The sequence below is a fragment of the Eupeodes corollae genome, chromosome 3 (assembly GCF_945859685.1).
Source record: "Eupeodes corollae chromosome 3, idEupCoro1.1, whole genome shotgun sequence".
Classification (NCBI taxonomy): domain Eukaryota; kingdom Metazoa; phylum Arthropoda; class Insecta; order Diptera; family Syrphidae; genus Eupeodes; species Eupeodes corollae.
In genome coordinates, this window is record NC_079149.1 from 22,351,095 (window position 1) to 22,377,955 (window position 26,861).

Here is a 26,861-nt window from a genome sequence, read left to right on the forward strand (position 1 = left end):
GTTGCGTGCGCTGGGCGTCCGGCACTAAACCTTCGCTTTTGTTTAATTTGTTGTATTTATGAATACCTTTGCTTTTAAAAAAATCATGTAATCAACTTCCGTGGAACATGTTACAGTTTTGGTTTTTTTTTAAACAAATATAGCCTGCAATTCATTAAGATATGTCGTGATAATAAATCATTAAAGGTGAGAATAAAGTTCAAATAAAACAATTAACATAAATTACATTGGGTGGTATTTACTTAAACCTTGGTCTTCGTCCAAAAAGTTAATAATGTAGATTTTTTGTAGAGCATAATCTCTTCGTTGGTATAAATAAAACTACATATTTTTGTTAGTACTTAGAAATGTAAACTAGCCTATTAATTAAAAAATGTATAATTATGTAAATTTAACTAATGTTACTCCAAAAATGAATAAATAGTTCCATACGGAATCGTTTTACAGTCAATGAAATATGTTATTTGACTGTGACTTATTTTTAAAATTGAGTGCTATTTTTGTGTTTTATTTAACAATCAGATCTACATTATATCAAATAGGTTAGTGCTGTTAACGAGCTAGAGGGTCAAAGCAGTACACATTTTTAGTATAAATCCAAGTCCTATAATCTTACCTTACAAGCTTTGCCCCTGTGAGAAAAGAGTCTGTTTTAAAATATTTTCTAGATTTATTTTAAAATTTACCAATTTTCTTTGCAAAATAACTTATTTAATTTCTCAAAAAAACCTTAACTTATAATTTTTTATTTTGAAAATCGTTAGACATTTTTTTAATTATGACATTTTAAAATTTTGTTAGTAATATTTTAGGTATGCTATACTTATGCGTCTTACTTTTTTCAGTACTGTGCAAGAAGAACAATTTTCAAAAATTAGTTGTTTAACTTCCCATAGGTCCGATTTGTCAAATTGAAAATTTTGACATCTCTCGACGTTTCAAGGCCAGTAGAATTGAAATATAAGATTTTTAAAGAGGTGTCTGTCCATGCGTGTGTACGTACGTTTGTGCGTCTGTGCCTTCGCGACGTTTTTTCGTCGTCCATAGCTCAAGAACCGGTGAAGATATCGACTTCAAATAAATTTGGTTCTACAGATTATAATGCAGAAAAAGCTCTCAATAAAATTCCGTGGATATTTTTTTTACCATAGCAGTTTTAAAAAAGTTTAAAATTTGGGTGAACCCTAAATATCTCACGAACCAAAAACGCTAGAGAATTGAATTATATTTTATATTATATATTGAAACGTGGTACCAAACAAGTATATATTTAAAAAAAAAAACCAATTAAGTTTTTTTTTATAAATCAAAAAAACTGAAAAAAAAATTTGTCACCTCGAAAATTGCACGAACAAGAAATGATTTTTTCTCCAAAACAATTTTGTGTAACAAAACATAACGTTTTTGATATAAGGTAAAATTTTGAGAAAAATCGATTTGACAGGTTTTTTTTACAAAAAATTAGAAACCTAAAAAATAATTAACAAAAGTTGTAAAAATGTATTTTCGGCTTAAATAAATTTTCAAAACTTTGAAATTTTAGCTTAATTTTAATTTTATCTTATGAGAAATACTGATTTGAACATGGGATACAATTTCTCTAAAAATCGAATTGAAAGTTTTTTAACAAAAAATAAAACCTAAAAAAAAGCATTTCCAAAAGTTCGAAAACATTTATTTTCTACTCAAATGTCTTTTAAAAAATTAAAAAAAAGTTGGTTTCAAACTTATTTTATCTCACATAAAATATTATTTTGTTTTGACATACAATACATTTTTGGTAAAAATCCGACAGTCCTTTTTTTCATAAAAAAATTAAATCTATTCAAAAAAAGTACGAACATTTGGTAAAAATGATGTTCGGTTCTCGATATCACCTGAACAATAGAAGGTATTGACTTCCAATTAAATTCATTCATCCACTTTGTAGTTTTTTATATAAGAAATAAAAACTTTTGAGAAATGCTACTAAAATTGGTAAAAATTAGTTAACGAATAAAAAATCTCGTTAACAAAAATAGATTTTGAAATCAAACTATTTCATCACATGCAAAATATTGTTATTAATGTTTAATTTTTTTTGGTTAACACATAAACACGAAAATATACAAACCTTTTAACCAAGACAAATAGACAGACAGGATGGGAAGTTATCAGTGTGTGTGGGTCGCATCCCAGTCTTTTTTTTAACTTTTGCAATGCTATAGTGTGCCCAACCAGGGGGTTGCAAGTGCCAGCATGTCCCTTCACACATACTTCAATTGTTACACTCAACATTAAAAAAGCCGGTCTTATTTCTCCAAATAATTTCGCCTTATTTCACTTTGTCAAAATGCAAAATGAACAACTGCTGAAAATTTGGCCTTATATCTATTTCGTCTTGTTCCACTCGGTTTTATTTAACTGGACCAACTTTTTTGACTTGTCCACTATCGTAAAATAAAATCCCTAGGCCTACATTTTTTTGAACCTCAATATCACAATTAACCTGAAGATCCATAAGAATTGTTTGCTTTTTTACTCCAATAAACTATACATCGTGTCACATTAAACGATTAATATGTCAAAATTGTTGTCCTAACTCATTAGTTTTACAGTCAATATATAACAGATGTAACTACCGGAACTATGAAACTGACAAGATCAAGAAACATGATAAGTTATATCTTGGTGTGATATTAAAACATTATTTTTATTTAAATTTCAACAAATGCAATGACAGTCAATCGCACGACTTTAAATAATAATTATTAAATATCCATCTACATTTATGTAAATTTTTAATTTACAGCTTATTGACACTAATGAAAATATTATACTGATGACGAGCTGTCATATCAGAGAAAACCCGTCAACCGTATTGCCTTTAGGATTGCATTTTCATTTCTTTTTAAATGATTGAGTCCTATCTCAACTATTTATGTCATGAAATATTAAAAATCATAAAAATAGTATTTTTATTGCAAAAAGTGTTTGAACCTGATTCTAACTAGGTTAGACAGAAGTACCTATAAAGTCGTCTTATATTATTATCTCCTTATGAAGCCTATCGACACCAACTACTTATAAATGTAGGTTAGAGACGTGTTTAATTGAGCTATCAAAGTCTAATAAGATTGGAATAAAAGGGTTAGTAATTTTATGTTGATTTTATTCAGATGCATTTACACTTTATTTAAAGTCTATATTTATCACACAATTAATTCCGATTTTAATTTATCAAACAATAGAACTTTAATTGAATGCTTTGGTTTAAACAAATAAGAAATTCTTGTATTGCTAGGTAATTAGATTATCATCTAGACATCTATGTAAACAGTAAATTGAAGTATTGTAATTACAGTTGCCATTTAACACTTTAAATGTATTTATAGATCAATCAATTATGATACTCTTTGATTAGGTATTTATTTGTTAATAGAAATTGAAAGTTTATCGTAATGTACATAATTATAAAAATTGATTTAATTTTACATAAACCTTAAAGTTTATATTCCAAAGATTTTCTTGGTAACATTAATAGACCTAATGAAATTTGTTTTTAAATAGCAAACAAAAAAGAAGGAAGAAAACCTATCACCTTTGGTTTCTTATAGTTGAATCATATGATTTATTTATGCATTTAATTGTTGTTATGTTTAATAACGGATATTTTAAGTTATAATTAAGAACTTGACTTGTAAATTTGCATAAGGAGTATAAAATCAATTATTTTATCAAAGACAGAAGAAAATATAGCACATGGATAGACATATGAGTCTTTTGTGCATTTAGAAAATCAACTGTCAACAAGAATTAAGATAACTTTTAGGGTGCCGTACAATAAAGCCAACTTTCAGTAATAAATAAGCCTATTTCACTTTTTATTTATTTATTTCTTTATTTAGCTTAATACAAGCTATAACTAAACTTAACATAACATAACTTAACTTAACATTTTTTTTTGTTATTAGTTTTCAACAATAATTCATGTGGGCCCTATAAGGCCCACATAAAAGCTCTTTAAATGAACAAGAACTAATAATTTTAATTTTATTAAAATTAAAGTTAAAAGGTGGGCAAGGAATGCGGACTCAAAAGGAGAACAAGACTAACATAACAGCATTGGACACTGGTTCAAACTGCCCGTAATTAGTGCGCTGATGAGTGATATAGAAGAGGGAAACAAATCACAAATTTTGAGGGAAGGGTTGTTAAGATGAATATCACTCAGGAGTGCCGGGGAATTTATACTGCCCATTAACAATTGGTGAGCAAATAATAAATCAGCGTTTATGCGTCTAATATATAAGGGTTGCAAACTAATCAATTTTAATCGATCGGCGTATCATCCCAGGAAAGGCCATATAATTCAAATCGAACGCAACGTCTTTGAACATTTTCAATTCTGAGTGAATGATTTTCATAAAAGGGGGACCATACTTGGCATGCATATTCAACATGAGGACGGACTAGGGAAATGTAAAGCGCTTTCGTTACAAAGGGGTTGGAAAATTCTGTTGACCATCTCTCAATAAAACCGAGAGATCTATTATCTTTATTAATAATTTGGTCAAAATGGGAATGGAAATTCAAGTGTTTGTCACAAATAATACCGAGATCTCTAATAGAATCGACTAAGTTGACGGCGTCATTAAGGAAGTAGTATAGTCTATGAGATGGGATTTGTTCGCGTGAAAAGGTCATTTGTTTACATTTACCTACAATTAACCCTAATGTTCAACATTTTTTTTCATCCGCAAACATTAGGATATCTGAGTTTTTTAATTTAAGACAGACATCGTAAACAGATTAGACAAAGAGAAGGGGCTAAGATAATTACCTTGTGGGACTCCAAAAGTTGAATATATCGGACTGGAGACGAGTTAAGGACTCTATAAGTTCTATTGGCAAGTAAGAATCATATCCTTTTTATAAATGTAGATGGAAAGCCTAGGGCTCTTAGTTTGAGATAAATTATCTTATAGGATATTTTATCAAAGGCTTTGATGTAATCAGTGTATACAGAATCAACTTTATTACCATTCTCAAGGGCAAACTTTGGATATAAATTCAATTAAGTAAGTCGTAGTGGATCTACCTTTAAGAAAACCATGTTAAGCGGGGAGAATAAGGGCTTGCAATGGAAATAAACTGAATCATAAATTAGGCTTTCAAAAAGTTTTTGGATGCATGAAAGTTACGCAATAGGTCTATAATTGCTAATTTCAGTTTTATTGCCTTGCAGTTAGAGGCTTTGACAGGGAATGCATACTTTTTTTAGAATAACTGATGGGACGGCATCAGGACCAGGGCTAAAGTTTTCTTTGAGGCTTACGATGTTGCCAAGTACCATTTCTTCAGTTATTGTGAAAGGTGAAAGAGAAGTTTGAGCGCAACCATCTAAGTAATTAAAGTAGTGAGGATCAGGATCATGGAGATATTCAGTATACGATTTGCTAAAGTGTTTAGCAACTAGGTTTGTTATAGTTGTTGGATCTGAATAGATTATGTTGGAGAAACTCATTGAAGGTGGAAACCCATCAGATTTTCGTTTGACTTTTATAAACTTTAAAGATTCCCTTGCATCAGAAAGAAGATTATGTTCCATTTGGTTAAGGTATTGGTTATAAAGGCATTCCCTTAATTTAGAGAAAGAATTACAGGCGAGAAGATAGTTGTTGTGGTCGGTATCAGATTTGGACTGTAAAAAAATCTTCCAAAGCTTGTTACGGGTATTTCTTAGGCTACGGAGCTCTCTGTTTTATCACTAAGGAGAAGAGGTGAAATCTTTTTTTGCGAGAGAATGGTACTGATTCTTTAACACAGTATAAAAGAATCAAATAAAACCAATTTGTAAAGGACTCTACTGTTGAGTGGGGGGAACTTAATTCAAAGTCGGCTGAGCTAAGGAGATTGTTGAGTTTGGAAAAATCAGCCCTACGAAAATCATAACAGTAATTCTCCATTACAAAAAAATTGTTTTCAAATTCAATGAGGAAGGAGAGATTAAGATTTTGTAACGTATATAACAAGGCTAATTTTCGGCAATTGGTCTTATTACACTTAAACGAATTAAAATAAGGCTAAATTGGTCTACCCCAACTCTTACTGTTATGTTGGACCACCCGTAAAAATAAGTTGGTCTCATTTCTCAAAATATTTGGTCTTATTTCAATTTGTCAAATTTCACTACGACCAACAGCGCAAATTTGGCCTTATTTCGCTCTTCTTTATTTCAATAATAAGGCCAAATTTTATTTATTTCAAAACACTTAAGGAAAAACTGATGAGCATTCCTAAACGGAAAAGGCTCAGTAATTGAACGATCGTCTATCATTTTAATTCTATTCCAAAGACATAACTACGTTATTGTGATACCAGCTCAAATACGAGAATTATAAACGACTTTTGGTTGCTTAAAAGCTTTGTAAATTATAGCCAGATCGGAAGGGGTGAACAACTTCTTGCATTGTCGGAGAAAACCTAAACACTTAGCAGCGTTGTCAAATATGTGCTCACTCCACAAGAGATGGTTTGTGATGCACATACCTATAACTGCAAGCTGTTCAGCCTGTTTGATGCAAGTACCACCCATGGATAGACAGCATTTAATTTTCGAAGCACCGATTTTGATAACATAACACTTTAAGGAGCTAATCATACGCTGCCGTTAATAGTCGACATCCAAAGACAAGAATCTATCTACAAAACCTATATACGTCCGAAACTTGAATATAACTCTCATCTCTGGGGTGGTGCTCCAGTAATTTATTTAAGCCTCTTGGACAGTATTCAAAAAAGAGCTTTTAAAATGGTTGGTGACATTAACATAATCAATTCGTTTATATCACTCGAACATAGACGCAAGGTTTCTTGCCTCACCCTTTTTTACCGTTATTTTAACGGACTATGCTCTAGTGAAATAGCCAATTGCATTCCTCCCCTTAAACAATTTAACCGTAATACCCGCGCTTCTAGGAATGCCCATCAGTTTACCCTTGAGCCCAACTTCAGCCGTACTATGAAGTACAGAGATTCTTTTTTTAGCCGTACTACGCGAATGTGGAACGCCTTGCCACGCTCTATCTTTCCCTGTCATTGCAATGTTCAGAAATTTAAAACCAATGTACACCGACACCTCCTATCCAACCCTTCCCTCTTTTCCTAATGCTCACACTGTGTCTTTGGCATATTAAAAATATAAAAAGCCCTTTAGTGTTTGCTAATTATAAAAAAAAAACAAAAAACAAAATAATAATAACAATATTTTGGTTGTCAATATTTTAAAGTCAATATCTTTCAGTGTTCTCCTAATACTTGAGTCAAAAACCATTTCTTAACAGTTTTTTGTTGTTTTCGTGTTTTGTTAAAAAAAGTTGTCAGTTGATTTTTCCTAAAAAATTTAACACTAATATTTTCCATATGATGAAATAGTTTGATTTTGAAATCTTATTTTGTTAACTAAATTTTTAGTCGAAAACCAATTTTAACCAACTTTTATTTATGTTGTTTTAGGTTTTTATTTTTGTAAAAAAAAAACTGTCAATTTGATTTTTCTTAAAGTTTTACCGAATATTAAAAGTAAATTTCTTAAAATAGAAAAAATTTGCTTGAACCAATAAACTCAAAGTTTTGAAAAGCTATTTGAGCCCAAAATCAATTTTTACATATTTTTATTAATTTTTTTTGTTAGCTTTTTGTTTTTGGTTACAAAACTGTCAATTCGATTCGATCTTAAAATTTTATAGAATGTTGAAAACAGTATTTCTTATAAGACAAAATCATTTTAAATCTCAAATTTTTGAAAAGATATTTGAGTCAAAAAATCAATTTTTACGAACTTTTAGTAATTTTTGTTTAAGTTTTCATTTAAAAAAAATTGTCAATTCGATTTTCCTCAAAATTGTACCAGATGTCAAAAACGTTATTTCTCGTTGCATACAATTATTTTTGAGATAAAATGATTTTTTGTTTGTAAAATATTAAAGCTGACAAATATTTTTGTTCAGTTTTTTTGATTTATTAAAAAACCGTTAATTAAATTTTTTGCCAAAATATAATTTTTTGGTATCACGTTACAATATAAAATACAAAATTTAATTCAAGTCACTGGCGTTATTGGTTCGTGAAATATTTTGGGTTGAACCAAAATGTTCACCTTTTTTTAAATTGTTAAAAAAAAAACATCCACTCGATTTTTTGAGAGTCTTTTCTGCATTATTATCTGTACAGCAAAATTTTTTGAAGTCGATATCTCCGCTGATTCTTCAGCTATGAACGACAAAAAAAAAAACGTCTCTACCGTACGGGCGTACGAACGTACCTACACACGCACACATAGGCATCTTTCTAAAAATATTTTATTTCGACTTTAGGGACCTTGAAACGTCGATAAATGTTAAAATTTTCAATTTGACAAATCGGAACGATTACAATAACATCCTATGGAAAGTAAATATTTAAAAAAAAAGGCTTTAACAGTTATCGAAAAAAAATAATTTTTTTGGAAAAACAAAATGGAATTTAATTTTTTGAACACAAGTTTATTTAGTTTATTTTTATTTTTAAATCTGAATACATAGGTACTATTTTTAAACAGGCTCTTTGTGTACAGAAGCAAGTTGGTGCGACTTAGTCGTGTATTTTATTCTCAAACGAAACTTATTATATGATTCATTTGTTTTTTTTTTCTAAACGCCCGCCTCTGCCGCCAGCCAACAACAAAAACAATTGGCTTGGATTATAACCTTTTGACATAACTATTTTTAAACAAAATACTTTTCATCAAGTTTATATGGAACGCATAAACTAACTGTTATATAGAACTAAACCTTTAACCCTATTAACCATTAAACATTGGGGCAGGTTCCATTCAATACACATAGGTTATTCTCTAACTTTAGTATTATAGCATACAAATTGGACGCCGTTAACGCCTTTCAACAATTATCAACAGTACTAGTTCTAGCTTTGGTAAAAATCATTATTTTCTCTTTATCAACAACATGTTTTGAATCTGAATGATCTTCAAGTTTCAAATAATAGACCTAGTACCAACCACTATAATAGAATGTACTCTTCTAAGGCAGATGCTGGAAATTGCCACCACCGATCTATCATTATAGCAGCGGAGGTTAAGCCGTCTTAGTCGTTGTCGTCGCGTTCGTCGTCGTCGTCGATACAACAGCAGTTCGCTTTTCTTTTACATCAATCAATTGCAAATTCAGCTTGAACGCTCGAGGTTATCAATCGGATTGGCAATCAGTCTTTTCTAGAAATTAATATTTACAAATTTGTTTCGCTTATTTTGTTGTTGTTTTTGTGTAAAGCTATCGTTGCATTTCTTTGATGATTTTATTGGAAGAGCGTAAATTAAAGGAATTAAAACAAAAATAAAAGGCAACTGTTATCTGTTCAAATTAATGTTTTTGATAAGATTAAAAAATAAAAAATATACCACTTTCGATGTTTTTGTTTATAATTTTTGTTTCAACAAATGAATGAATAAAATTATTAACAGCCAGAGTCGAGTCGAGCGAGTGATAACGTCGTGTGTGCTTATTTCCTTTTTTCTGCGGCAATCGTTAAGGAAGCAAAGTATTGTTCGAAAAAATTTACTGAAAAAGACTAAAAATATTAAGTTGACGAAAAATTTGGACTATTTTCTTGGAAGCCTAATTGTTAATCGTAAGTCATTTTTAACACTTTGTGAATTGAAAATTTCCTGACAAAACAAAATCCTGATCCCTAAAGGACACTTTTCCTTTAAATCCGTTTTCAACTAAATTGTGGACTTGATAACAATTTAAGTGTAAAAATAGTGACCAATTTCTTAAAACGATTCGTACATTTCTACGGTTTAAGTTTGATTTTTCGTAGGCCTTATCATTTATTTAAAATGTTATTTTGAGCTTGGAACTTTGATGAATAAGGACTTAAGGACTTCATTTTTTGAAAGTATCAAGAATTTTTTTTTAAATTATAAAAATAAAGAAATATTTTTTGATTGCGTACGTTTTTGATATGTTCAAACTTTTCCCATATCAATATTTAAAAAAAAAAACATACAATTTTAGCCGGAACAACAAATTTTAAGATTAATGAAATACATATAAACAAATTTAAATTGATTTAAAAAAAATGATGAACGGACTTTGTTCTAAAACCATTTTTTTTGAAAATTGAGGAAGATCCGAAACATTTTCGATGAAATTTGGCAACCTAAATTTTTCATATTTAATAACACGACTTGTGTTAAAAAATAGATTCCAAAAAAAACTATTCTCGGATTTAAATTGAAAGAAAAAAAAACACTAAAACTCTGATGAGACTCACGCTGATAATTTCTTATTGACAGCCTTGAAAACTAGGTATTTTTTAAAAATGCTTTGCTAAAAAAATTGCGAATATGAATGTGAATGTACATTATTTAGTTTCTAGTTTTTGTATTTATTTAAAAAGTCTTATCAGCAGTTGTTTACAATTGTGAGCTCGTGTAAGGTAAAACTAAAACGTACCCAGTATCATTTCCTGCTCTCAAAATAATCCAGACGAAAAATAGTTTCCATCAAGGTTTTGTGGTTATTTTATAAGTTAAGCTGTCAATTTAATGTTTTTATTTTAATTTGCTTACATTTTTAAAACATAATTTATCTAAAGTCCAACGTGATGTTTTATCAAAGTATTGTTAAAAAAAATACTTTATTTTGATGAAAAAGAATATTTTTCGGAAATATACAAACATCAAAAAGTGATTTCAATTCTATAAATATTTTAATTTTCTCCAAATTGAAGTAACAAACACTTAAGATAAGATTTTTTTAGTCTAAATTAACAATAAACTTAAGTAAAAGATAAAACTATTTACCAAACAAAAAGCGCAAAACTTTGTTGTTCACATGATGTTTGGAAGTCTAATACATACAAATTTCTTTAAAAGTTTTTAAATAGCATTTTGTCTTATTTCACCAAACACTTTCAACTTTGAAACTTTGCACTTTTACGTTGCAAATTACGTTAAACCAAACGCATATTTGCAAGAAGAGAAAATTATTAAATTGAAAAGTTTTCCTCTTTGTAAAATACGTTTCACTAAACTCAAATTTGCGGAGTGCAAAGTCTTTTCTGAAAAGTGAAAAGTTGAAATTATATTAAGAATTTTGAAAAACTTGTTAGTAATATTCAAAAATCGTATTTGCAAATATGAGTTTGTCTTAAAAAGCTGTCGAAAACTATTAAGAAAATGAATGAACCGTATGAAAGTGAATAAGTGAATAATACAGGGTTATCCATTTTGCGATTTCCAAAGTAAGCGTAAATGAAACACATATACAATATTTTTGTTCTTGATATTTCTTTTTATTATAAATTTTGAACGTTGACATTATCATTTAAATGACCACCTTGCGCATTGTTGAAAGCATCGATTCTTTTGAGGTAATTTTCGACCACTTTTTGACACATATTGGACGGTATCTCAGCCATATCTTGACGATTGTTTTTAAGTTCCCAAGAGTTAAAGGTTTATCTGCATAAACATGGTCTTTCGTGTAGCTCCAGCGGTGTCAAATCGCATGTTCTTGGAGGCCAGTTAATATCGCCACGACAAGAAACTACGCGCCCAGAAAATGTCTCTCGCTCGAGTTGTGTGCCATGTGACACCGTCTTGTTAAAACCACATATTCTATAAGTCGTTTTCGAAGAAGTAAGGTCCAATTAAACCTCCTCCGGTCCAAAGAGCACACCAAATAAGGACTTTTTGTGGATGAAATGGCCTATTTTCAATTATTTGAGAATTCTCGGAACTCTAAATACGACAATTTTGTTTATTAACATACCCCGAGTGAGAAATATGCTTGTTAGCTGAAGAAAATTGTGTTGGTAAGAATCGCCGTCCACCACAAGTATTCCAAGCACCCAGGACTTTAAATGGATGTGGGTGTAGATCCAAATAAAAAATATGCCTTAAGACAGTCCTAATTCCTAAGAACTACCAGAAATCAACACATTCGGGTCTTCGGCAGCCCTTTCACTTACAGCAGCGATATTTTCTGTGGTACGGGCAAAACGATGATGCACAGGCCTTACAATATCTTTAACCAATCCAGTCAATTAAAATTTCGTCACAATTTTTCCATAGTTAGACGATTATGTAAACCAAAGTCTCTACTTAAAGCTCGATATGTGGCTGTTGAAGAATCACCATTTAGGTTTTAACAATTTGTATACGTCATGCGTTAGTTAAGCGATCCATTTTCGCAAATATCAGACTTTCAACTGGAAAACAAAAATGGTTAAATAACTTAGTGTTACAGATGTCAAATTCCAGCCCTATACTTTTGAAACCGCAGAACGCATTACTCTCTAGTTAACAAGAGAATGGACATATGCTATTTTGTCTTTTTTAATTTTGACGAATTTACGAAAAAACATGAATTTTGAATATTAAGTTTAACGTGTTGATTTATCATATTTTGAAAATGGCTGATTTCTGCAGCAATTTTGTATGGTAATTATTATTATTAAGAAAGAATTTAAAAACGAAGAGCACTTAAACAACTACCGCGATATAAAAAATTGGCACGAGTTTTTGCTGAAAGCCGAACTGTCAAACAACAGCGGCGAAGAGGCGACGAGGCAAAATTGCAACAAGCAGCAATTAAGTGCTGCTTCCATGACGAGCTCAGCGAAGGGTGAGTTCAGTATGCAATTTAATTAATCGGAGGTCGATTAATTAAGTTGCAAACACTATTCGACTTTTATTTCTCACTTATCTTATCTTTCTCGAATCTGTTTGATATCAGAAACCTGTCTCACTATTCACCTTAACTGTTCGAAAAGAATTGACTTCCACATCCTTCGGTCTGTCCTGTCTCTTCTTTTTTAACTTTTTTTTTAGCTTTCAGCAAATCTTGGGTGGCGAATCTCAATCACTTCATCAACAACCAATCGGCTTGTCGAGCTCAACTTGTGATGAGATTCTCGCGATCCCGCTTACTCGCTCTTCTCTCACAGTTAATTATTGCAGGTCATCCTGGAATTGATAGCCCGCTGGATTCACATCCAGGTTACGAAGTTTGCAGAAACTGCATTCAGCCACCCCCATTTTCCACCTCGATACGAACGAAAGTCAAGAAACATAAAACCGCAAAAACATACTTCTTCGCAAAACTTTTTTAACAACTCTTAAAATAAAAAAAGGAAAAATGATCATACGAAAGTAAACTCGAAATAGTACTCGTCTTAAACTTTTTTGTTTGAAACTTATTAGAACATACCTCTAAGTAACATACGGTAAACAAAACTTAAACAAAAAATATAATTTATCCAAATTATTAGCTTTAATATTAATTAAAGATTCCTGGTTGGGCCTTAAGCCATTCTCCATTCGGAGTGACTTCTCGTGATAATGCAACTTTTCAGCACGCAAAATAACTTCGTACGATAAAAGTTTCTTAAAAAAAATCTTTATTTCTTTCTTTCAACACTTAATATAATTTACAAAGGTGTTATTGGTTTAGCTCGCGAATACAGACTAATCATTCATTTCGATAAGTTCCCAACTTCTCACTTTATGTTAGTGCTGATTTGATATTTCAACCATTTCTTGGAACTCTAACGAGTCCAATCGATTGGCAATTTCACATTACTTTCATGTTTCATCACTTTTGCTGACGCTGATGTTGCTTTATTTAGAACTGCATTCATGGGAACCTCCGTTTTAGTTTCGGTTGCTGACCTGCACGTAACCCGCATTCACAGACCGTCCATCTGGCTTGGTTTCACTTACATGGAAACCATTCCATCAACGAATGTAATCTAAAAATATGGTTTTCGTCACTATACCGAGTGAGGGAACCGATAGTTGGCAAACCACGGTCGTCCCGCTCACACGCAGTAAAGTGACAACTTCTTTCAAGTTCTAGAAAAGTGTGTTTTTGTTTTGGAAATAAAATGTCCAAAACATTTTGTACGAGGTTTTTTAATAGATTGACATCGTAGCCATCCTTCAATGGAATTTGACAGTCTATAGCTAAAAAGCGTTTCTTTTGAAAAGATGTTGGAAATAAAACGAAAATAAAAAAAAATTGGAAATTAACTACAATTTAATAGCCAAAGGAACATATTGTGTTTAAGTCCCTTCAAACAACTTTTGTGTGCACTACATTGAGCTGGGAATGGAGTCCAACATCACGGTGTTGCATCTATGCACAGAAAAAACAAAGCAACCATCTTCATAGTAGTTTATCCTGTGTCGAATATTATCATTGATAAATTTCTCACTAACACCGTTAACTGGTCACAAAATTTTTTAGACATACCTTCAAAAATTTTGTTCTTAAAGCCTTACATAGCTGGATGTGTTGACCGTACCAATTTTTGTCAATGCGTATTTGATCTCGATAAACCCAATTTAAGATTTAATTTGCAGCTTTTCAAGATACAAATAAATTGCAAAGTTGTATTTTAAATTGGTGAAACACTTTTATTTTTTATTTTTCACTGTTCAAATAAAGTCTGAAAAATTGAAATGTGAAAAGTTTTTGTACTTTGAACATTTTGTAAAACTATTTTACTTTGCAGATTTTTATTTGTTTTCGAAGTTTCAAAGTGAAAAGTGTTTAATGAAATAGACACCTGGTCTTTCGATTTCAGGGATATAAATGGGAAGTTAAGGGTGCTCGTCTTTCTTAGTTTTTTTTTAAATAAAAGAAACTCCTTCCAAACTGCTTGAAATAACATAGAGCCTACTTTTGGTATCTATGCCTTCAAGCCATTTAATTCAAGTTCTTTATTTAATGAATCGTCGAAAAGTAAAATAGCATCTTTTCTATCGAATGCATAGTAAGTGAACGAAAATGAAAATGTGATTTCTTTTGCATTTTTAAAAAGTCGTTTATAGTTTCCAACTTTAAAATGAAGGCTTTTCTAAAATCTCATTGAATTCCTTATAGGCATTGTGATGCAAATACTTAAATTTATTATAAAAGAATGCAGTCACATTGTTTGTCGATATATCAAAAGCCTTTCACATGGTTATTCACGAAATTTTGATTAGCAAACTGGAAAGAGCTGGGTTTCAAGGTTCCATCAGTAATTTGTTAAGATCCTTTTTAAATATAAGAGCTCAAAGAGTGAAATTTGATGGTATTAAGAGTGATATAAAGACATTCGATTTCTGGGTTCTACATGGTTCGGTTTTAGGACCAATACTTTTTGTTGATAGATATTAATTTTTTATTTGGGGTTCTCTAACAGCATTTGCAGATGATGTTGGTTTTTCTTATATCTGATATAAATTAGGATTTCAGCTTGTTGAGAATCTGTTCTGAAGAGCACAATTAGTTTTAAAACCAAGATAATGTTTCTCAGTTTGTCGGCCCAAAACATTATACTCTATTTCAATGCTGGTGAGTGTCAAAAATGTAAGTTTTTCATCTGCACCTGTAATTCTATGGTTACTTCCATAACATTTACGGATTCCATGAGCTGTAGTGATAAATGTTTTCAATTAGGAATAGTTGATGAATTAAAGTATTTGGGATTAATAATTGGTTCTAGAATAAGTTTTTATAACCACACAGGAAATATTAGGTAGTATTTTCGGTACACTCTTAGAAACTTCCTCTTTTTGCGTTGAGTTTGCTCTTATTTTACTCTTTTGTAACTTATTTATTTTCTTTAAGTTCACGCGTTTTAACATATAATTTATCAAAAAATGTAACCTATAATCATTAACTGATTATATCACTTAACAGAAATATTTAAATAATTATTGATTGACATTACGTCTATAGTTTGAGTTTCATTCAAATCCCAATATAATATCTATTTGTGTTGTATAATTTTTTAATAATAAGTTAAACGTTAACTTAACCTATACAACTCAAACTAATGGCTTTAACATTAATATAAATCATCAATTATTAATTGCTACTAATAAAAACAAATCAGTAAAAAAAATATAGACACTTAAATAACATTCAAATTGATTGTTTCACATTCAGAATGAATTGAATGAACAGCTTTAAGCAAAAAAAAAGTATGTATTACAATTTTTTTAAAAACTATCTTTATTTATTTTATGTTGCAATTTTGAACTACTTGGCCCTTATTTATGGGTGGTGTTATAATATTTCCACGTGCTTAACACTTCATTTAAAATAAATGGAAATTTTAAAAATCATTAATTTATGTTTGCGAAAGATGATATCAGAGACAGTTTATAATTTATAATTTACACCAAATAGAAATTTTAAGTTAGAAAAATAGATTCCAGACTTATAAAATATTATAATATTTAATATATTGCAATTTAAGTACAGTACTTAAGGTAAAAGTATTACCTTTCCAATAAGAAGTTTCATTTTGAAAAGTTTTATATTTGAACAGTAGTGACCTTTGAAGCTGTCATCTTTTGACATTTGATAATTCAAAACTACATTATTACCAGAAACACAACGATGGTTTCTTAATAATTCATTGAAATTTAAAAAAATTTACTACAAAAATGTTGAAAAAACTAGGTCAGCATCGTATCTTTACTGATTGGGTTCTGAAATTCACCAAACTGATCAGGTTAGGTTAGGTTAAAGTGGCTGTCCATGATGGAATAGGACACACTAAGGCAAGTTTAATGACTTTTAAGTTCAGGGTGTCATTAAAATATTATCTTCAATATTATAAGGCGTATATGATCTTTGCTATTTTGAAAACATAAATCAATTGTGTCACTTTTCTCTCCCTTATACTTTTGGTGCCTTAAACGGCGTCATCTTATCAAATGTAAGTTAAAACTCTTTTTATCAGCTAAAATATTATTTAAAGTTAAACAGCTACAAAGTATTATTTTTACCAAACGACTTGACTTACCTACTTTAATTTAAAAAAAGGGATAGAAAGCAATCAACTAGGTATTCAAAGTATACAGAATAAGTCACTAAAAACCTTATTTTCTAAAAAGCCAAAACAAATATAAAATATTAATAAATTGCTGATTAAACAAGTTAATTGTTTACTTATGGATGATTTGCAGTGAATGTGTATTGAGGTAGTCAACAAATTTATTTAAAAATCTACTTGAAGAATCGATCAGCGCACTTGTGGTTGAATTAAAAACAATATTTATAGAAATTGTCGGAGATCTTTTAACGTATACAATATTTATGAAATGTGATTTTCATTTCAAAAAATGAAAAAAAATCAAACTATGGAAATCCCCAAAGCTGCGCAACAAGTGAAATATAAAACTTAAATAAAGTTTAGAATTCAGGAATCATTCCATAATCTTCATGTCATCTGATATTATGATGCTTTGTCATAGAACGGCTGTCAAATTTCTGCCCTTCCAACCATAAAATGAACTGCCCAATACTTATGTATGTTAATTTCATTGCATTGAGTTAAACTATTTAAGTAAATGAAATGTTCCTGTAAATTGACTTTAAAAAAACATCTCAAAAACTGCTTGGAAAATTTACATTATTTGCTTAATGAAGGCGGATGTTGTGAAAAAATTACCCGACACATCAATACTATCCAGCTGATAGAACATAAATAAAATGTCTGACTATTTATTTACATTTCAATTTTGTATTGACTCATAAACTCACGTTTCCTTGTTGACCCTTGAAAAAAGCAATTTATTCGAGGGCTTTCCAACTTACCTTGCCTTACCTTACCTACGAAAAATGTAAACTTTAAACTTTGTTTAAGTTAGTAAAGTAGAAAATATTAATTAAATATGCAAATTTTAGAGCAAGAGTATCTAAATCTAGCAACATTTCAAGTTATCGAAGCATTAAGCTGTTTTAATGAAAGTTCCTAATAGCCTTAGAATGGCTTACTTGTCTATTTAAGAAATGTCTTTATAAATAAATCTCAACTAACTAAATTATAGGCCTACACAAGTGCATTTGTATTTAAAGAACTAAGCATTGCTTGAAATCACTCAATTTTATTTTTTTATGAATAAATTAATATTGATAACCGAACAATTCAACTAAAACAAATAATTTTACTTATTAACTTCAAATGTATTAAGAAAGAAATGGCTAATACTCATCAACTGAGGTGTGTTGAGGCAGAGAATGATGATTGTCTCTAAATACACTTTAAACATTATTTTAAAAAAAAGTTCTAATCTCTAAACAACATTTTCTTGCATTTAATTAAGAATTCCATTCACATAATATATGAATGGAAACAAAGTTTGTAAGCATTTGAATTTAAAGTTATTCCAGCAACATGAAGCTCAACAAATACATAAAGCAATTTGAATTCAGCCTGAAAGTATGCAATTATAAAAAAGATATAGGTAATTTAAAGCTATGTTATTGGGCTCATGAATTAAACAAATTGAATGTTTTAGACTAAAAGTTTATTTTATATTTTAAGAACAAAATAATTAGTCTTGTAAATTGTTATGATGAGTTTCAGAATATTCAAGATTTGTTTGGAAATTATTATAAAATTGGAAGAATACAATTTTTTTTAATTGGAAATATGTCTTAATTTTAAGTCACCAATAGTTCGATATGTAATAACCGTGGAGTGATGGCTAGTGCGTTGGACTGTCATGGCAGAGATCTTGGGTTCAAACCCTGCCTATGCTATCTTAAGTTTTTTTTCACGGGTACTGCGTCTTGTAATGAATTGAAAAAACATCCAATACTTGTCGTGAAAAGATCTTTCTGAAATTAGCCGTTCGCAATCGGCTTGAAACTGTATGTCCCCTCAATCCCCTTAATCACAGCCACAATCTAGACAGAGTGTCAACTTCTCGTGAATTTCATGCTTTCATTGATTCTAAAGAATTGACTCTCACTGAAATCGTTGTGACGGGCGATTTCAATGTACACAATTCTTCATGGCTTCAACATTCGGGCCAGATAACACTAGAAGGAGTGTGTGCTGAGATCTTCGCTGTGTTGAACCACCTAACTCAGCTGGTCAACAAAACCCATTCGAATATTGGACGTGGTAGGTCGAGCAGAAAATTCTCTTGACTTGTTTTTTACCTTTGACACTGGTAAGTAAACTATAAATGTTCTATCTCCTCTAGGCACATCTGACCATTGTGTCATATAATAAAATTTTTCGTGTCATAACTCTCCAGTTAAAGAAAGAACTCTTAAGAGAACTGTTTGGCAATACAAGAAAGCCAACTGAGACGGTCTCAATAGTAATTTTAGGAACTTTAACTGGCCACTATGCTTCCTCGATAGTGACTTTGACGCCAGCGCTGATATGATCACAAGTTCGATTCTCCTGGGAATGAGAACTTTTATCGCGAATAGGGTTAAAAGCATCAGACCTAAGGAAAACGCATGGTTCGATGCAAACGGTAAAAAGGTTATTAGGGTCAAGAAGGTACGTTTCTGTTTTAAGGCCGGAATAAGTTCAAGCAAGCTAGGAAGGCCTACATGACCAAAAATTACGTCATAATATACTGCAATGTCCCAAAGGCAGTAACAATGTTTGGTCATTTGTAGAAAATATGAGGAATTCTTCGCTCGTTGTCAATGACACTCCATTTGTTAGCCCTTTAGAGAAAGCTTTGCTAGGCAGTACGCCATCAATTCAACGCTTCCAGTGAGTGTTATGACTTCGCCTGAACTTGAGCGAGTTAGTAATTATATGGGCAAAGCTTTTTACGCACTTGTACTGTAGCGAGAGTCCTAAAGGATCTCAACATAAATAAATCCGCTGATCCGGATGGTATCCACGCTAGTTTTTTCTGAAGATTTATTCTTCAACGGTGGCAAACCACTGCATAAGCCTTTTCATCTTTCCTACTCCAGAGGTCTCGTTCCAAGCGGATGGAAAACCGCATTTGTCCCATCTATTTCCAAAAAAGACGAATCTTCACCACCGTCTAATTGCCGACCGATTACACTTACGTCCCTTCTTTCCAAGAAATATCTCGAAGATCGAAGCTTCTTAATGACCGACAATACGACTTTCGTAGGAATAGGTCCACTGGTGATCTCACCGAACAGTAGAACAGTTTTGGAGAAAGTAAGATTATTGCAGTTGATATTTCAAAAGCATTTGATATGGTCAAAAGCATCAGGCTGTGTTATCGAAAATGCGTGCTTTTGGTTTTCAAGAATCCCTCCATCATTGGATTAGTAATTACCTTTCGAATCGTTCATCGTTCAATCGTTGAAATGCAAATCTCCAACAATCTTTCTTATTTTTATTAATGATCTCCTGTCTGCAACTTCTAATCCAATAAATTGTATCACTGACGATACAACTCTTAGCTTTTTATATTTGTTTTCAGATTCACATCCCTCTTCTTCGGATGTGTAACTGCAACGACAAAATATGATAATCTCATTAAATTCCGACCTAAACAGCATTGTACAATTGGGGAATAAATAAAATGCACGACTGGGTCGCACGAACTTGCTCCTGTATGCTAAGAGTATGTTTAAGAAAGTACTTATATAAGATTTTAAAATATTCCTGTAAAATAAGTTTGTCTTCAAAGATATAAACGCCATTTGATTTGTCTCAAAAAATTCCGACAAGATACCGATGTCCGATACCGAGTCGTTGGCGTTAGTATCGAAAGTAGAGAAATTCAGCAGGAGCGAGAGAAAAATATTATTCCCATTCCCAAAAGCAGCCAGCAGAATAAGGGAGATAATTAATTTTCGACCCAAAAAGTCTACACAATTTCCTTCATTTTATTTGAGTCTATCCCCGTATAAGTTTTCACATAAAGAGCTTCCATATGAAGGTTGATGAATTTGTTTTTGTTTTATTTATATCAATGCACTTCATATAAAAAACAAAATGGCTTAATATTGTATCTAATAAGGGGATGAAACAAACTTTTGCCTGCTTAAGTCAGCTGTTTAGGATCTTTTACCGATATTTGTTTTTATTTACATTTATTAGTCTGCTTTTACTTGGGTACGATCTTTGTATATGAAAAATGGTTTTCATTATCTATAAAGCTACAATGCGATTCATATAGATTCAACTTGTTCCTTAAAAGCTTTTTTCCTTTAGATAGCTTTATTGTAATTTCATATTAGAAGAACCAGGATGGAAAATAAATAAGATAAGAAGGAGGCAGACCATGAATGTTTAAATTGCAAGGCGATCGCCTATTGGTTGTGTAGTTAGGTAGCAGGTAGATGTCTAAAAGGACCATAGAATAGTTCACTTGGCGTGCTTAGCTTTATGCAGATAGATAGATAAGGACATGTTTATGATGATAATGAAGGAATGTTATTTGTGGCTAGAAGGTACATACTACATTCCTTCTTAAGTTTTCAGCGCAAGCATATGGAGTTATTACGTTCAGTCTATTTTTTCACTAAAGTTTTAAAAAACAAGCATACGAACAAGTACAAGAAATTGCTGTTCATGTGTTGTTTACAGTCAGGCTCTTGTGCGTTTTGGATTTTAGTTAAGAAGTGACACGTAAGCAGTAGTTGTAGAAGTTGTACGTAATACCTTTATAAATAGGTATAATGTGTATACGTTGAAAAAGTGATTCTAATAGAAAATACATATACTCTTTCTGGCCCGTTTCTTTAACTTGTACGAAGTATTTATTTTTTTATATAGGCGAAGGCCAGGTTGTTTCACAACCTTATTCGTAAAGAATAATATTTTAAAATCACATATACAAAGTTAAAAAGATAATACTTCTTGATAGACTCTTTAAAATAGATTGTTGATTAAATATATCATATAAATGTGTACCAAATGCATTAATTTGGATGAAAGATTATAATGTAATTACAATTTTGTCAAAATAATGCGCTCTTTCGGGCTCCTGCACACTAAAAATAATTTAAAAAATAATATTTTAAGATTCAAAATTTTACCTGAAAAATAAGTTTGTTTTCAAAAATTTAAATCCCATTTTATAAATAAAAAAACCGTTGATTTTTTAATTTTTTTTTCTGAAAATCGTTAGAGCGGTTTTTTTTTCAAATTAATTTTTCATATATAAAATTTTCCAATTCTGTTCTAAAAATATTTTTGGAATGCAGTTGTTTAGTGATTATAAATATACGTCTTAGGTTTGAATTTCGTAAAAAATTGTTGACCCGTTTTTGAGATATAGAGTTTTGAAAAATAAAAATTCAATATTTTTTAAAAAATCCAAACAATAAAAAATTGCATTTTTGTTAATCAAATATTGTTAAGGCAATATAGGAGCTTATTCAGAAAAAAATTATTAAAATCAGTTCATAAGTTGCTGAGAAAATTAAAAAACAAAATATGGTTTTCTTACAAAAACAAGCCAAGTTAAAAAATAAAATTTTAGAGAAAATTTAAAAAAAATCTATCGGTTTGTTTTTGAGAAAATTTGAATTTTCGGTTTTTGACCAAAAAAATTGTATGGGGACCACTGTTAGTTTCGATCTTAAAAAAAAAATGAAAAAAACGCCTAACGCGAATCTGCTCAAAACCTTAACTTCTAAGTTTGAACTCAATCGACCCAATGGTTTAGGCTGTAGGAGCGTGGACAGACAGACAAAACCGACCGGACGGAATCGCGGGACCCACTTTTTTCGACTTCTCTACCATCGTAATATCATGTTTGATTAAAATCTCGAGTTCGAAATTTTGCACGAATGCAAAACTTGCCATATAGTTCCTATATGTCGCAAGTAAAAACAGCGTGTAATTTAATGCTTCGAAAACTCAATGCTGTCTTGTATCGTTAAAGCGAGATATACCCCCCTTGCCATTATCCATTGATAGCACTTGCATCGAGGGTACTGAATATCTCGATACATCACCAACCACTACAAGACTTTTATACGTCCAAAGCTTGAGTATAACTCCCATATCTGGGCTGGTGCTCCCAAAACCTACTTAAGCCTCTTGGACAGTATTGAACGTAGAGCATTTAGATTGATTGGTTATTTTACCATCATAAGATCATTTACGTCGCTTGAACATCGTCGAAATGTTTCTTTTCTCACCTTCTTTTACCGTTGTATTAATGGTTTATGCTCTGAAGAAATAGCCAGTTGCAATCCTCCCCTTAAAAGTTTAACCGTAATACCCGGGCTTCTAGGAATGCTCATCAATATAACCTAGAGCCCAACTTCTGTCGTACTGTGAAGTACAGAGATTCGTTCTTTAGCCGTACTATGCGAATGTGGAATGCCTTGCCACACTCTGTCTCTCCCAGCCATTGCAATATTCAGGAATTCATCCCCTTGAGTGTGTGCTTATTATAAAAAATATCCCTGACAACAATACTCGCACACAGGAATGGTTGAGAGTTGTAAGTCACCAGGCCCTAGGTCTCAAGGACTGCCATCCCAATTATAGTTTGACATTAATACATACATGCCATACAGGTATTTTTTTGGTTTTCTGTTTGTTAAGAAAACGTTTTGAAGGGTGGTTAAATTTTAGGATCCGATGTTGATTTTGAATAAACTCAATCTTTGTTGCTGCCCAAATGCGTCAATTCTGCTCCATGAAAAATCCATTGAGGTGAAAATGATCCTCATCACTGAAGATAATTTTCTTAGAAAATTGATTATTCAATATTACCATTTCTTGCCACCATTGAAAGGTGTAGTTACATAGGTACGACAACGAGTTGAGGTTGAAGGCTCTTCTGTAGTGAACAGCAGCAAACTTGTAAGCATAATTATTAAACAGTCTTGGTTTTGCATTTTTTAAGATAACGTTTTGTATTTATATAGTTTCAAATTAATAAATATCTAGGTAAGAACCTCGCCATATAGTCAAAAGTCTGTAGGCCAAAAGTACATAATGGATTTTAAGCTTATTTAGGTGGTTGAAAAATGTATAAATGTATTTTTTACTTCGAACCCATTCCAAGAGGGCCAAAAATCAAATCAAAAAATGAGCTAGAAGTTATTACAAAAGTGGGACACAAGTCCATACTTAAGTTAAACAAACATTTTTGTTCAATATTTGACGACTTGTGATTTATAAGTTTATAATACATTTATGGACTTTTCACAAAGCCATGCGAACCATAGGTACGAGTATATAATGAACTATTGGCTTGTGGACTTTGAAGTTTTAATATATCTTACTTTTAATTCATAATATTCGTGTCTAATTTAACTGTGATTAATGTTATATTTTATTTTTTGCCTCTTTTTAGAAATTTAACTGTTGCTATGATCCTCTGAGATCTTGTATATAAATAACCAAAGAACAAAATGCAGAACTTAAAGATGTTAGAAATAAATTTTGACGATGAAAATTGCAGTCATGAAAATGGTAAAATTAATCCTAAAGAAGATATATTGGCTGAGCTTTTGACACAAACATCTGTGGAAGAGGATCAACGTGAAAAAGATGAAATCGATATAAATTTCAAAAGAAAAAAAATCACTCGGAATTTGTGTTTTAACATATGTAAGTAAGTGTAATAAATAAAATGTAAGGAATTACATTTTCAGAATTTTTCATTAATAAATATTTTGTTGATTGAAATAGCCAATTCAAACCTTACCACCTTAAAACAATTAAAAATATCAGCAATGCCCTCCAATTAAATTTTAGCTTAATTCTGGATGAACTGCCAAATACAGAAAATCCTTTTTTCAGCCGCACATTAAGAATGTGAAATGGTTTAACCAAATTTCTTGTTTATTTTAAGACTAGTATCTCCTCTTTAATAATTTATATTTTCCCAACGTTGGTAAGGGTTGTTATAAGGCCTTTAGTGTCAGTGGCACAGTAATTTGTTACATGCAGCACTTTTCACTGCTAAACTTAAAAATTTAAGTCTCAAATTATTTATTAAAACTGTTTTAATTTCAGTTGCAAACTTTAAACTTTATATGAAACTGACAAAGTCAAAAGTGACATCTATTTTCTTAAGTCTCCCTTAAGTCTCAAGGCCTTAAAGCATTTCTTTAATTCCTTCTAAAATAAATTAGGTTTTAGAAAAGTTTTTTAAATTATTAATATTTGCGTTTTCTTTAACTACATAGGTACCTACCTCCAGATCATTTTCGGAACTCTCTTCACATTGATAGCTCTGCTGCTCTTTAAATGGTCACTCTTCGACATTTTAACCACTACTCGACTACTTATGACCCCACATCTTCCGCCTTACGAATTATGGGCCCATCCCGAACCAATCGTCTATTGCAGGGTCTATGTGTTTACAGCTCTCAATGGTGACGCTTTCCTCAATGGAACTGATAAGAAGTTAAAAATGAAGGAACTTGGACCGATATTGTTTCGGGAGCACCTCGAACACAATGATATTGTTCATCATGAAAACTCTACCCTATCCTATACCGCTCGACGGTATTTGGAATTCTTACCAGAGAAGAATGAACCTGGTATTTTGGATCAATACATCGTGGTGCCAAACATTATTTTACTTGGAATGGTCGAAAAGTTGGCTGATTCAATGTTCACCACGAAGATTCCATTCAATATGATAAGTCGATCTGACAAGTTGTTTGTCAATATGACAATTAATAATTATTTTTGGAATTTCACCACACCTGCCTTACAACTGGTAGATAAATATCTGCCTTTCCTGGTTCCAGTTGACAATGGTGGAACTTTGCATATGGTAAATTTGACAGAGGTACTTTTACTTTGGCTTTGACTTATTTTACTTCTTCTAGGTTTACAAAGACTTTACGGATCGTGTCAATGTGAGAATCGGACCGAAATACAACGCTCAGGAGTTTTTCTCCATAAACACATTCGGCTATCGTCCAACTGTTTATGATTATCGTCCAGGTCGAGGTGATTGTTATGCCGATCTGATGAACTCAACAGAAGGTGCCATATATCCCAATCAAGTGTCAAAGGATGTGATCTTGTGGTATTGGCGAAAGTCAGTGTGTCGTCCGATTCCACTTCATTATCAAAATGAGGTTCAAGTCGGACACCTTAAGGGCTACAAGTACGTCACACATGTGGACTGGTATGATCGTGAGAAAAATCTTACCACCGATTGTTATAAGGGATTTATGAAAAAGCCACTGCCAGATGGTCTGTCCGATGTGTCAAAGTGTTATAGTGGTAAGATTGATTCTTTTCATTTTTTTACCATTGATTTTTCTGACAAGTGATCTAATTTCAGGTCTTCCAATCGCCGTATCAGCTCCTCACTTTTATGGACGATCTGGCATCTGGGAGGACATGATTGAAGGTTTTAACCCCAACGAGGAAGATCATGGATCATATGCAATAGTTGAACCGATCAATGGAGTTCCACTCGATCAGAAAGCCCGTTCCCAAAGTAATTTCGTTCTTCCCGTGATAAGTGGATTTAGTCAAGAAGTCAATCGATTTAGTGAGATGATAATTCCAATTATTTGGTGTGAATATGTAAGTTTGATAGTTTAAAGTTTTAATTCTATAAAACTATAAATAATTTCTTTTTAATTTTTAGCATCTTCCCGAAGTGACAAATAAAATAACGGCCTTATTGATTTTCACATCGAATATCTTACCAAAAATGCGTTACATAGCACCTGTGATATTTTTAGTTATAGGTTTAGTTTTAATTTACCTTGTGATAAAAAGGTTAAATGATGACATTAGTTTAAGTGGTTTTTCTAGAGTTAAGTTATTTTGGCGAAGGGAAAAAGATCAATACTTACAACGTAAATCTAACCCATAGAATTTAAGTTATAGATAAATAAATTAGGTTAAATTAAGATTCGAATGTGGTGCCAAAAATGGGTTAAGTATTTTGTAATATTTTGTAAAATAAAAATGAACAAAGAAATATGCATCTGCTTTATTTTAAAAAAGAATAAGAAAATTCATAGTAAAAATGGAAGAAATATATTACAAATTGTATTTGTTCCCTCTCGACACTCATTGATTTAAAATATGGTTTTCATAGACATTTAGGTCACCAAACATTTTTT

The 26,861-nt window shown here is 31.3% G+C and overlaps 1 protein-coding gene across 1 annotated transcript; it reads left to right on the plus strand.

Annotated features, from left to right (window-relative positions):
- The first annotated feature begins 9,121 nt into the window (after positions 1-9,121).
- LOC129952725 (scavenger receptor class B member 1-like) lies at positions 9,122-26,718 on the plus strand. The gene is made up of 6 exons (XM_056065527.1): positions 9,122-9,669; positions 24,113-24,369; positions 24,951-25,546; positions 25,602-26,004; positions 26,066-26,313; positions 26,378-26,718. Exons 2-6 carry the CDS (start codon positions 24,171-24,173, stop codon positions 26,606-26,608), a joined length of 1,677 nt encoding a protein of 558 aa, XP_055921502.1. The 5' UTR covers positions 9,122-9,669; positions 24,113-24,170; the 3' UTR covers positions 26,609-26,718.
- Positions 26,719-26,861: the final 143 nt, after the last annotated feature.

Excerpts from the sequence above, each read along its gene's own strand:
- LOC129952725 (XM_056065527.1), top strand. The coding sequence starts at position 24,171 with ATGCAGAACTTAAAGATGTTAGAAATAAATTTTGACGATGAAAATTGC. Across the intron at positions 24,370-24,950 it reads GAATTTGTGTTTTAACATAT|GTACCTACCTCCAGATCATT; the intron begins GTAAGTAAGTGT and ends TTAACTACATAG. Across the intron at positions 26,314-26,377 it reads CAATTATTTGGTGTGAATAT|CATCTTCCCGAAGTGACAAA; the intron begins GTAAGTTTGATA and ends TTTAATTTTTAG.